This window comes from Python bivittatus, unplaced genomic scaffold (assembly GCF_059951505.1).
Source record: "Python bivittatus isolate LINGU-HERP-01145 unplaced genomic scaffold, Pbiv_v1 ctg000480_np1212, whole genome shotgun sequence".
Lineage (NCBI taxonomy): Eukaryota > Metazoa > Chordata > Lepidosauria > Squamata > Pythonidae > Python > Python bivittatus.
In genome coordinates, this window is record NW_028277075.1 from 26,551,390 (window position 1) to 26,564,437 (window position 13,048).

The following is a 13,048-nucleotide window of genomic DNA, read 5'->3' on the forward strand; positions in this document are numbered from 1 at the left end:
GTCAGTCAAATCTAGTTAGCAATTATCCTTAACCAAAGAGTACAGGTAAATATATTATTGAATAATAAATAAAATATGGATGTAATTATTGATCATTGTTTGACAGAGAATATATACTGCATTTTGACATTTCTGTTTTTAATTTATGGCTTTTTAGAAATGATATGCTATTTTAAAACCTGTTTGGATCTATGTACTAGAACCATGTAACAATATCAATAACCACAAAAAATCATCTCTCAATCTTTGCTCCTTTAACATATTAAACTATAAATGAAAATGTCTTTGTAGATTACCCATTTTGATAGCTCAATTTTATCTGTGCTTTCAATAGACTTAACAACATCTATTTGCTAAAAGCAAAAAATACCTCAAATCTCCCTAAGTTTTTTAAAAAAAGAGTCCAAGATTCCAACCCCAGCCTCTCCCGTGATGTTCACCATTATGCCTTCTGTGATTCTCACTCAAAAAATACTCAAAAATAATGGAGAAAAAAAATGTAGCTTCCATTTATATAAAGATTATCCATTCCTGGTTTAAGGTTTCTTAATGAGTTGATGGAACCTACAGTCTTTTAACCATTACTGTATGTAAATACAATTTTGATAAGTGTTGGAAAGTGTCTAAATTGAGCATTTGGCAAACATATGCTGTGAACATAGATTTTGAATCATAAGACATCTTCCATTCTTTCCTAATGGTATTTCTACCTTGCTTTCTTTTCAGGTGCCGAAAGAGGTAAGAGCAGACTCTCAAAGACCTGTTAATTGCTTGGCGTAACATTTTGAAATCAACTCCTTTTGTACTTCACTGTTCAGAAGTTTCCAGGTTAGGTTTCTTAATGACATTAGGTGAAAATCTATTCTGTCTTAAAAGTGCACATTTTCCTGGATGTAGTACCAATAGCGGTGAATATGTGTAGCTCAGGGTTGAACTGTGGAGTCCTTGGGGTTCTCTGAGCTTGGTTCTTTTCTTGCAAACGTTTCATTACCTGGCTAGGTAACATCTTCAGTGCAACCAAGCTCAGAGAACCCCAAGGACTCCACCTGGATGTAGTATCCCAAATTATGCATTCAGGTACATACTCAGATAGTCCATATGCCATAGCCCATTTGAAGAGTGCATTAATAGAAATAGAATTTGCACATGGCCCATTATATATAGAAAATACAATAATGTTGATCATTTTAATATATGACTTCTAATCACTTAAAATGCTATAGGCCTACACAATCTATCATAGACTTTCCACATTAATTAAAATAAACTTCCTTACAATTTATAACAATATTTTAGACAGTTTATCCTACAACCATCTCACTGGTAATATAAATATTGTCAAGCAATGGCAGATATCAGGGAATCCCAGGACTCCAGGGACTCTAAAAAGAGCCATAGAATGTCTGTCCTGTTGCCAATAAAATTGTATGTCTATGAGGTCAACAGAAGTTGAGCTTGACCCAGATGAGACTTTCCTTAGCACCAGGCCGTGGAAAGTTATCTAAATTTTCATATTCTTGTCAAATGTCTTATTCATTGTGCCCCTGCTATAATTGAATGACATTGTGACAAAGTTGCAATAAAACAAAGAAGTTTGGGGTAACCAGATATGATTGTAGGAGATCTCAAATATTTTTCCTTGAACTGGAAAAGATCCCATACATTGTGAAACAAAATGCAGGAGAAATATGAGAGAGAGAAGGCGGGGGGGGGGGGGAGAGAGAGGGAGACCCCACAGGTATGGGGAAAGAAACAATAGATATTTTTATTTTTTATTTATTTATCGTATTTATATCCCAGGCCTGATCACATAGCCAGGTCTTAAGGGACTTGCAGAATGTTAAGAGGGATGGAGCTAATCTCACTTCTAGGGGGAGAAGATTCCAGAAGGCAGGTGCCATGGCAGAGAATACCTATCTCCTGGGACCCACCAAATGTAATTCTCTGGCAGACAGGACCCACAGCATGCCTTCTCTGCCAGACCTGATGGCACAGGCAGATGTAATCAGGGAGAGGTGGTCTCTCAGGTAACCTGGCCCCATGGCATGAAGGGCTTTAAAGATCAAAATCAGACCTTGAATTGGACCCAGAAGCAAACTGGCAACCAATGAAGCCCACGGAGCAGAGGTGTAACATGTACCACCCTAGGGGCACACAAAACTACCTGTGCTGCTGCATTTTGCACCAGCTGAAGCTTCCAGATACTCTTCAAGGGCAGACTCATGTAGAGCTCATTACAGAAATCCAAACAGGAGGTGACTAGGGCATGAGTTGCAGTGAGTAGGTCCCTCTGATCTAGGAGTGGGCACAACTGGTGCACAACACAAAGCTGTGCAAAGGCCCTCCTAGCTACGACTACCACCTGCTCTTTGAACAGGAGTCATGAGTCCAGGAGGACCCCCAGATTGTGCACAGGGTCTGCCTGGGGCAGTGCAACCCCATTCAGTACCAAAGATGGCCTAGCCCTACCACCAGAAGGCCCCAAAACCCAAAGCCACTCAGTCTTGCCAGGGTTCAGCTGAAGCCTGTTGTTCCCCATCCAGACCCTCACAGCCTCTGGGCTCCGGGATAAGACATGCATAGCATCACTTAATTCGCCAGAGGCAGAGATATATAATTGGGTAACATCAGCTTACTGACGATACCTCACTCCATGGCGACAGATGAGCTCACCCAGCGGCCTCATGTAGTAGTTAAATAGGAGGGGGGAGAGCACCGAACCCTGCAGTGCCCCACATAACAGGGGCCAAGGGCAGGATCTCTCCTCCCCAACCACCACCAACTAGAATTGGCCCCGGAGGAAGGAGGTGAACCAGCACAACGCAGTGCCACCCACCCCCAATCCTCTGAGCCGATGCAGAAGGATACCATGGTTGATGGTATCAAAAGCCGCTGAGAGGTCAAGTAGGGCGAGGATGGATGCACAACCCCCATCCTGCCCTCGCCAGAGATCATTCAAAAGCACAACCAATGCTATTTCACCCATGCCTGAATCCTGACTGAAAAGATAATCCGCTTCATCCAAGGCCTTTGAAGCTATTGCGCAACCACCTTCTCCAAAAAGGGGAGGTTAGATACTGGACAAAAATTGTCCAGTATAGTGGGGGTCTAGCAATGGCCTCTTGAGGATGGGGTGAACCAAGGCCTCCTTAAGAGGTGAGGGGAAAACCCCCTCACTCAAAGATGCATTAATCATCACTAGAACCCACTCACACATAGTATCTGTTGCAGTATCACTTCCCCCAAAACAGACCCACAAGCCCATTTCAGGAAAAGCAACAAGGATACAGGGAGATGGTAATTGTGGCTCTTCTGTGTCACATCCCACAGTTTTAGTTTCAATTTATTTTAAAGCAGCCAATATGATATCCTCCATCCTGTGTATGCAGGGCATATGTACATTTTACTCTGTTCATGTTTACAGATGCAGGGTGACAAGAAACACTTACAGAAGGATTTTTTCCTTTACAATGCCTCCAAAGTAAAGTGCAAGTCTTACATAAACATGCGAGAAGTTGCAGAACGCTTCCGGCTACCGCCAAATGAGTATGTCATCATCCCATCCACCTACGAACCCCACCAAGAAGGAGAATTTATCCTAAGAGTCTTCTCAGAAAAAAGAAGTCAATCAGAGTAAGTAAAAGATCCCCCTCCAACACCCCCACAGCCACAAAAACACACACACACATTGCTTCATATGTTTATTTCAGTACCTTTTGTGCCAATCCTGTTCAAGATTAAGCTAGAATTCAGGAGTCAGCAAGACAGCACCCATGGGAACACTTATTTCCATGATACCACTAGATGGTGATCATGGACCTTCAAAATAAAAATAGATGTTCAAACATTGCAATACCTTAAAACATTCAAAATCTCATAGGATAGAAAAATCTTACAAGAACTCTCTTCTCACATGAAATTTTGAGGACATTTCATTTCTGGTGGAGCTGGGGTTGGGTGGTGTGGCCATCCTGGTTCTCCTTGAGCTTCTAGCTGCCTTCAGTACCATTGATTGTGGTATATTTTACTTAAGACTTTGGACTTAAAAGTGGGAGGCCCAGTGTGTTCTCATCCTCCTTTCTCTGTGGCCAGTTCTAGTCACAGAGAAGTTGAGCCCCAAACCCCTAATTTGTAGGCCCCTTGGGGTTTGATGCTCTCATCCCTCCTGTTTAACAACTACATGATGCCACTGGGCTATAAATGTTGTGGTGACAATCTCTAAAGATACAAATAGAGGCCACTTAATTTCATGTTTTCCAAGCCAAGTAGAGAACAGGACACTTTAATATTTATTTCTTTTTTCCATTTCTTCACCTTTCTTATAGAGAAGTTGAAAGCAAGATTGAAGCAGGAAATATCTCTGTGAGTATGGAGTATGGAGTCTTATGTTTGAATTGTTTGTTCTTTTCTTTATGACGCTCCAGAAAAGTGGTTTGTTGTTCTCTCAGCCTTCATTACATGTTTATTGCTTTCACTGCTACAGTTTAGAATAGTATTTATTTATTTGTTCATTTATATATATTGCAAGCTCCCAAGATACAGGCCAGCCTGCAGCAGTTAACTGTTGCTGCCATTTGTGCTTAGGAATAGTTGCAATAAAGAATCATATAAACTTTTTAAGTTCTTTAAAACCAGCACTGCAGCATTTATGGCTCATCTTCATCAAACATTAACTAAATGCATGGCAAGGGATGTCCAAGGGAGGGGTTAAAAAAACTCAAAATGGCAGCCAGGATGCACATGAACAAGTCTTCAACTGTATGATCCCGACCACCATCTTGACTTTTTTTACCTCCCCAGACCCCCCTGTGCATTGCATAGAGTTTACAGTGATGAGAACCTGACTCTTGATCTTTCTTCACTCTCAGCATATGACACTGTTTATTTACTGGTTGAGTACATGACCATGTGTGTGAGAGCACAAGAGGGAGAGGAATATCTTTTGTGAATACGCCATCCTCTATCACAAACTGATTAGCTCCTGCTTCTCTGCTTCTCCTCCTCCCGGTAGCCGATCATCTTTGTCTCAGACAGAGCAAACAAGAACAAAGATCTGAAAGGTGGCGAGGGGCCTAGAAAGGACAAGGAAAAACCAAGTCCAGATAAACGAAAGAAGAACACTGAGGTTTTACATCTGTCAGCATGAGGAAATTGCATGTGCTCTAACCGATCAGCATGTGGAAGTGGTGTCAGCCTTGTGATGTAGTCCAGACAGGAAGCATGCCCCGATGAACTAACTGTATTTTATTGTAAGGTTGCATTAACAGAATCTTGCAAGTCTGAAGGTACACTTCTCCCCCATCACCTTTACAGCCCAAGAAACTAGGGAGGGTCCCTTCTGAGATGCTTGCTATACCCCCATTCCTATTGTGGGCTTAGCTGCCTTTTATATGACCATTCCCCTGGCTGCAGCTCTTCCCACTGTCTATGTATCAGTTCTCTCAAGTTTATATATATGTGTCTATATACAGACAAACCCACACAACAGGAGTTTTAGAGTATTTTTAATTATTTATGGCTCTCAGAATTATTGTTATGCATTTCATAAAAATAAATAACCAAGGAACTAAAAGTAGAAACTAAACTTTCTATTGGGATTTTTTTAACCTTTCAATGGTAATGATGAAACCATTATTAGATGAATGGAATTATGCTGAATGGTGCTTTGAATGATCAGCTCTACGTCTCATATATTTAAACTATTTATCAAGCGCCTAGAGTGATTAACGTATAGAGTCTTGAAAATATTTCTGTTCTTTCCTATAAGAAGAGGATAATTTATTCACTTCTTGTTTCAAGTGATCTTTGCCTGTTTGGCTTTTGCACTGCGTTGCAACTCTGAGATTTGTAAAGTCATTCTATGTGAATTGTCAGGGAGCAACTAACTCGCTAGGCAGCGGTGTTTGCACCAGGGTGGTAAAAAAAGTCAAGCAGCAGCCACAGCTGTGTAATCAAAGCCCCACCCCTTTTCTATACGTGTTGACTTTGCATGTGTATACAAAAGGTTGGGCTTTGATTACACAGCTGTGGCTGCTGTCTTGATGTTTTTACCCCCCCCCCCACAGATGCTGCTGCTGCTCTGCGTGTTATTTACTGTACAATGTTGAGTATTTTCCGCTTCAAGAAACAGATCCTGTCGATTTATTAGATTAAACACTTGATTATAATTTATCGGCAGCAAACTTTCTGCAAAACACAATATATTGTTAGTATTTGAGGGACCTTTCCCATTGATATAAATAACAATTACCCTATGGAAAAGAAAAAGTGGATTTTCACAGATGAGAGTTGTTTCTGTTCCATGTTTGTGGTTTGCTTTAGTTCCACCAAGTCCTTAATACTAAGAGTGCACTGGATGGTAAGCTTAGAAAGTGCCATACAGGTAGTCCTTGTTTAGCGACTTCCACGGACAGCAAACATTCACAGTTACGACAGTGACAAAAAAGTAATTTAGTGACCAATGCCTGCATTTACAACCTTTTCAGAGTCTCTCTCTCTCTCTGTCACCTGTTTACCATTATAGTCAGTTAATACAGTATTGCGTTGTCCTGCACCTGACCCATTTTTTTTCCTTTTTTTGCCCCCTGGCAGGGCAGAGAGGTTGCTTAAACAAGCAATCTCTTCCTGAGCTGCTTTTCTTGCAGTGCTTCCCTAAAAAGTGCTAAGAGCAAGTTAACAAGCTCAGCTCTGTGACCTTAATCCAATGTTGTCCAAACTTGGCCACTTTAAGATGAGTGGACTTCAACTCCCAGAATTCCCCAGCCAGCCATGCTGGCTGGGGAATTCTGGGAGTTGAAGTCCACTCATCTTAAAGTGGCCAAGTTTGGACAACACTGCCTTAATCAGTTGATGAAAACCCTCCCGATGGCTTGTAGCTGCTGCCTGACCCTGAGAAGACCCTTATCAGTTTCACACTAAAGGCTTTTGTTTGCCTCCCAAGCGTCCCAGTTCACAGCCAGGAGTGTGCTAGGAAAAGAGCTGGTGCTAGCGCATTCCTTTCTACGTGTATTCCCCACTGTGTACCTGCTTACTTTCTTGTAATCCCTTCCTCGCCAATGAATGTAAATACAAACATTAATTCTCTTCTGGTTAATTATCCCAGTGTCAGGGTGAGCATTCCAAAAGGCAAGAGAGTGGGAAAAAAGGACTATGAGATTTGCTCTTTTACCCAGCTTCCTTGTGAGTCAAATTCTGGAAACCTTCCCCACTATTGGGCTCACCTGGCTGTTTGGGATCATATCTTTGTGATGCTGTAAAGCAAAGGAAAGTTAAAGTAAAATCTAAGCAGAGTCTCAGTCATGTGATTTTTCACGTAGCAACCACTTCCATTAACAATCGACTTGCTGGTCGCATTGCGGTCACTAAAAGAGGACCACCTGTATTGTTCCTGTATTCTTCTGTACACAAAGAAGCATCTGTGAATAATTTAGAATTAATAATTAATTAATAATTTATCTCCCGAAGAAGCAACCCAGAAACAAGACGGAAGATCTTTCCCTCGAAAGGGATCTAGACAGAAATAATTTCAACACTGAATTGCAATGAAGTATCTCATAAAGATCAAAACAGCACTTCTACTTTTTAAAAGCTCATCGATTAGCCTTTCCTTTCACTTCATCTTTTTCATTCCATGTCTTTGCAGCCAGCAGAAAGGGATACAGATAATGAAGAAGATCAGCAGTTCAGAAATATTTTCCGACAAATTGCTGGGGATGTAAGTATGTAGCTGTTTCTTAAGGCACTGGCAGCATCCAAGTAAATACCTTATGCCAGGGTTCCTCAACCTCAGCAACTTGAAGATGGGTGGACTTAACTCCCAGAATTCCCCAGCCAGCTGGCTGGGGATTCTGGGAGTTAAGTCCACCCATCTTCAAGTTGCTGAGGTTGAGGAACCCTGCCTTATGCAACACCTGTAGCCAAGTAAAGCTAAGCACAAAACATTTCAAAGGGTTTTCAGTTTTGTAATCTGTAAGTAAAAATAGGCTTAAGTGAAAGGGCCCTCCCCAGATGTTTTACCTGCAAGTGGAACATGGCAAGTTGTCTTTTATTCGCTTGGATGAGAGAGATGGACAAAATTTTCCAGTAATGTGGAAAAAGCAAATAAGATTCTGAGAACGTTGATCTGTGAAATGGAAACTCTTTTAGGGCTGAGGGAAAATATATTGCTAGGTCACGGTAGTAAGAGACTCCAGATTCCTGCGAGTGAGGCAAGATTAGGAATTGTGCATTGAGTGTTGATGATCAAAATCAAACTCTAACCTGAGTTACTTTGGTAGCCACAGGGATTCCTGGTGAGCTTGCAGTCTTGGAATTGCTGACCAGCCTTTTTTTTTTAAAGGTGGCAGAGCAGTTTTCAGAAATAATTCTGGGAGAAATCTCCCAGATGCTTGTGAATATCCAGTTCAGAAAGAATTCTTCCTGTGGATAAGAATGAAAATGGCTTCACTGTTCAACTGGGGATGGAAGAAGCCAAGAACTTAAAGTCAAACATAATCTGTTCAAAAACCCAAGGATCAAGGGGGAAAAAACAAATTAGGAAAAACTTACAGAACATGATTACTAGAATTCTTTCCAATCCCTTAAAACATCCCTGCTCTAGGTCACACATCTGGGAAGGAAGAGGGAAAGGAGACTTGGAATGGAGCAGCCACCAGCATTCCCATGTGCTGTCTAGCAGCCTCTCTTTTATGGGGATTTTCTTTCCTGGAATCTTTTCTAGCCCCTTTTCCAGCCCATGTTCTAACTCCATTTTTCTTTAGTTGGCTTCTCTCTAACTCAGTTCTGGTCTTAGAGAATTATCCTGCTGACAGAGCAATAAAGTCCAGAGCCCTTTTACATAATTTCTTTTCAACATTCCATTCAAGATGTTGAAGAGCATATTGCTAACAACATTAAAGCCAGTAACAAATAATACTTTACAATATTAGAAGCAGAAAACAAGTCAAGGAAATGGCTGAATGACATGGAAAGGAAATGATATGGATTGCTAGGAAGAATTCTTTGCTTCTCTCTGCATTGCCGAAGAGGCAAAGAAGGCAGATATCAGGTCCTGAATGGATATTCTCAGGAAGGGAGCTGAAACAGTAATAAGAGAGGATGGGAGGGCAGTCTGGCGGTGAGATCTGTCACCCTACTAATCAGCTGGGTTGATCTGGCTGGCTAACCCCTTCCTTCCTCACCACTCCATGTGCATCCTGCCCAAAACTGGGCACTTGGTGGAAGAGGAGGTCTGTCCCAGATAGAAGGAATGTATCATTCTTCAGTCAAGGATGATAATAAAAGAAAACATATTGGAGGTTGCTGACTGGATGTAAGCTAAACACCAAGTTTAGATGGCATCCACCAGAGAGCACAAAAAGTTGCTCACCCCAAATACACTCCCTGTCATGTCTAATATCTGTCTCTAAACACCTAAAAAAAATCTTGGCCCAGACAGAGTGACCCATCTAAGCATCATGTGCTCATTCTTGCAATTTCTCCTCATTCCATGGCTATTTCTACTACTACTTTTTTTATCACTTACAGGACATGGAGATCAGTGCTGATGAACTAAGGAATGTCCTCAACAATGTTCTGAAAAAACGTAAGTGCTGCTTCTCTCTTTCCTGTCTCTACAATCTCTGAGAATATAAAGATGCAGAGACTGGATTTGTGTATAAGTATCATTTTACTCCTATGATTTGTTGAGGTTATTATGGTGATAAATCCAAAAGGCTAGACCTGGATTTTTCACGTTACCAAAATAATTATTCAGAGTATGGGGCACAAAAGTAGCCACATTCATTAAGAAGCCATCTGCAAATCCATTGTGTTGCTGTCATATAAGCATATCCTACTGGCAGGTTCAAGACTGATTATTTCCAAAGATGAGTATTCATAAGCATACATTATTTTGTTGCCATTCAAGGAACAGTTCACATTAACAGGATTCCACATACACATCTTGCTATGATACATTACTATTATGATGCCAACTGGGCAAAACGAATAACAAAACAATAAGTACTATTTCCTGGTTTAATACAATGATTGGATCCATATTAAACCATAATGTAGTTTGCTTGGTTTTGGTTTAAGTATGTTGTGTGGTCTTTAACTACAGTTCAGCAAGGTTTATGAACTAGCCAATGTGGCTCATTCAATAAACCATAGTGAAAGCAATTAATGTATTAAGATAAGATATAAATCTAGCCAGCATGTAACTCAGATGAAAAATTGCTGCTTTATCTGTTTATTGCAAAAGATTGAAATGCCCATACTAACAACTTTTCTACTACCTTGTTTGGGAGAGGAAAAGATGTGAAGCAATACTGATGGTGCAGTTTAGAAGACTGGTAAAGGCTCTCAATGCTGTTTCAGAATTTCATAACTGGTTTACATTTTAAATGGCCAATACAATATTTAAGATTATATAGTAATAGAGTATCTCACTGTATTTTAGACAAAAACTTGAAGACAGAAGGTTTTGCCCTGGAATCCTGCCGCAGCATGATTGCCTTAATGGATGTATCCTTTTTAATGAATATAAAAGTACAAGACAAAATAATAATAATTCCTTGCTCTAAGAAGCTGTTATTCCACTCTTCCTAAGATTAATTCATTCTAAAGTAGCATTATTTCTTTGCAGAATTATGACAGTGGACCTACAATATAGTTATACCTTTGCAAAGTGGGAAAACACAGTTTAGCAGGATGGCATACGCAGTCAGTTTAACACATTCCAAATTAAGCATTTATTTGTTACAGAAGTACTAGCGTTAGTAGTTAAGAATGTTGGAGGCTGTTTAGGAGAGAGAAGTACACAGCTTTCAAAAAAATAAAAATAGTTGGTGGACCACTGAGATGGTGAGATGGGAATGCATGACGCTGTATGTTTGCGAGCACCATCTGATCATTTTAAATTTTATACCATAAACATTGGGGTTGGAGTTGTTTTAACTGAAGCAATCCGCATTATTATTAGCTGTGGTTTGACTGTGATAAGCTCAGCTATTGTAGAAGTGTGGTGTATGATAACAAATAATAAAAGTAGTTAAACTTGAAGATTCACAAAACAGTGAATCTGCAGAAAACAGCAAGATGAGCATTCTTTGCAAGATGGAAAATTTATAGACTCCAAACACAACTTTTTAGAAATCTAAAAGAACAATTCACAGTGCTGAATGTATACAATATTAAACACAAGCAATATGAAAGTGTTCTGAAATTATCTCAAACACAAAATACTATGTTTGTGTAATAGGGTGATACCTCTAAAATACAGATACCCTGAAACAAATAGGAAGCATATTTATGTTTATTGCACAAAAAGAAATTATATACATAGTGGTAGAGTCAAGACAATACAATGTTAGTGAGATAAAATTATATTTGGGACTCTTTATTCTTAAAATACATAGTGTCAGCTTATTACTGTGCCAAATAGTGCAATGAGTTTTATTTCTGATAACTATGTTTTTTTAATCACTTCATAACTATTTTAGAGTACTAACATTATTTTGTTTCATTCTTATACAATCAATCTGTAAGGTAGAGCACAAGTTCTATTTCATGGACAAAGGATGATCTAAAGCAAGGTTATACAACCAGAGGCCCTTCTCTGAATTTGGCCACAAAGCCATGAGTGAGCTTATGAAATTGCTAACAAAGGGTTAAATTTTAATGCAACAGAAGGGTGGGATCATGAAATATGGGAACTAATCATAATACCATAATTCATTTAATTTGATTTTTACTTAATGTAGATTTTATTTGCATTGTTCTAGCCGTGCCCAATCGTTGGAGCATGGCTTCCTGTGTGCCATTTTATTGTGGCTCTCAACCTGCCAAATTTGGTGTATTGCTCGTCCAAAGAGTCTCTTCTTTAATATCCCACTATCTAAGCAATTAACAAGTTTTATCTCAGATGTTCCATTTCTGGATATTTTTAAAAACTTCTCAATTTGAAAATCTCTGGAAAGTTTGAACTGAACTGATATTACAGACAGATGGTTCGGGGAAAATAAATCTTGATGAATTTCGCCACCTTTGGACTAAGATTAAAAGCTGGCAGGTATTCTTGTCTTATGAATTAATCATGGTCTAGGCATAGCATGACAATAGAATAAGGGTGCAAATAGAAGAGCTGGTCATTCACCAGTAGGTCACCATCTTCAGCAGGGTTTGGAGCTCTGTTCACATATTATTTTAAAGGATATAAGAGAAATTACAGTATATGGTGCTTTCCTTCCAAGGCCCCAAGATAAATGTATTTCAGCTTTGTTGTCCAGCTCTCGTAGCTGGAATGGTTAGAGAGGGTTACAAATATTGTAAATATACAACGAAGTAAGGCTAGCCAGAAAGGGAAAAGGTGTTAGGTGGGGGAACCTGGGAAATAACAACTTGACCCACATGTCTGATGCAACCTTTATGTTTTGCATCATTATTCCCACCCCACCTTTGGAATAGGCTAATTTGCTTTAGCAGGATTTCTGGGATGGTGTATTTTTTATGCTGGAAAGTTTCCTGCAAACATCAAACTCTTCGAGATCATTTCATGTTTTGCTTTCCCAGAAAATTTTCAAGCGTTATGACACCGATCATTCAGGAACCATTAACAGCTATGAGATGCGTAATGCAGTCAAAGATGCAGGTTTGTATGGTGCTCGTTGCTTTCTTGGACAGAATTTGGGGCAGGGTCTTTTCTTGTTTTATCTAGCTGGGTCTTTGTGTATGTAACAAGTAGCTTTTCACACAAGAGTGATCAAGAAGAAAAGAAGACCTCTCTCCACCAGGACCTTCTAATTTCTTTCTCTCCTCAGGGTTTCAACTGAATAACCAGTTATATGATATCATTACAATGCGCTATGCTGACAGGAACATGAATATTGAATTTGACAGTTTTATCTGTTGCTTTGTGCGACTAGAGGGAATGTTCCGTGAGTATATTTCTTTAAATCTCCCCATGCCATCCTAAGATCCCAGTGAACCTGCTTCATGAATAGCATTTGGCACCAGGACATAGGGTCTTCCAACTGGGCCTCAGCCGCTCTTCTCAAACCTTTCTTTG

At 39.9% G+C, this 13,048-nt stretch overlaps 1 protein-coding gene across 2 annotated transcripts in view; it reads left to right on the forward strand.

The window, feature by feature from the left end:
• CAPN3 (calpain 3) overlaps positions 1 to 13,048 on the forward strand; it is a 30,814-nt gene that overhangs the window by 13,218 nt on the left and 4,548 nt on the right. Inside the window, exons 12-21 of one of the 2 annotated variants that reach the window (XM_088145511.1) lie at positions 727 to 738; positions 3,425 to 3,633; positions 4,326 to 4,362; positions 5,012 to 5,125; positions 7,643 to 7,714; positions 9,526 to 9,583; positions 10,442 to 10,506; positions 11,984 to 12,052; positions 12,553 to 12,631; positions 12,801 to 12,917. In XM_088145511.1, the coding sequence (XP_088001637.1) occupies positions 727 to 738; positions 3,425 to 3,633; positions 4,326 to 4,362; positions 5,012 to 5,125; positions 7,643 to 7,714; positions 9,526 to 9,583; positions 10,442 to 10,506; positions 11,984 to 12,052; positions 12,553 to 12,631; positions 12,801 to 12,917 (832 nt within the window). The remainder of the gene's footprint in view (positions 1 to 726; positions 739 to 3,424; positions 3,634 to 4,325; positions 4,363 to 5,011; positions 5,126 to 7,642; positions 7,715 to 9,525; positions 9,584 to 10,441; positions 10,507 to 11,983; positions 12,053 to 12,552; positions 12,632 to 12,800; positions 12,918 to 13,048) is intronic. The other variant, XM_088145512.1, reaches the window with a different exon arrangement.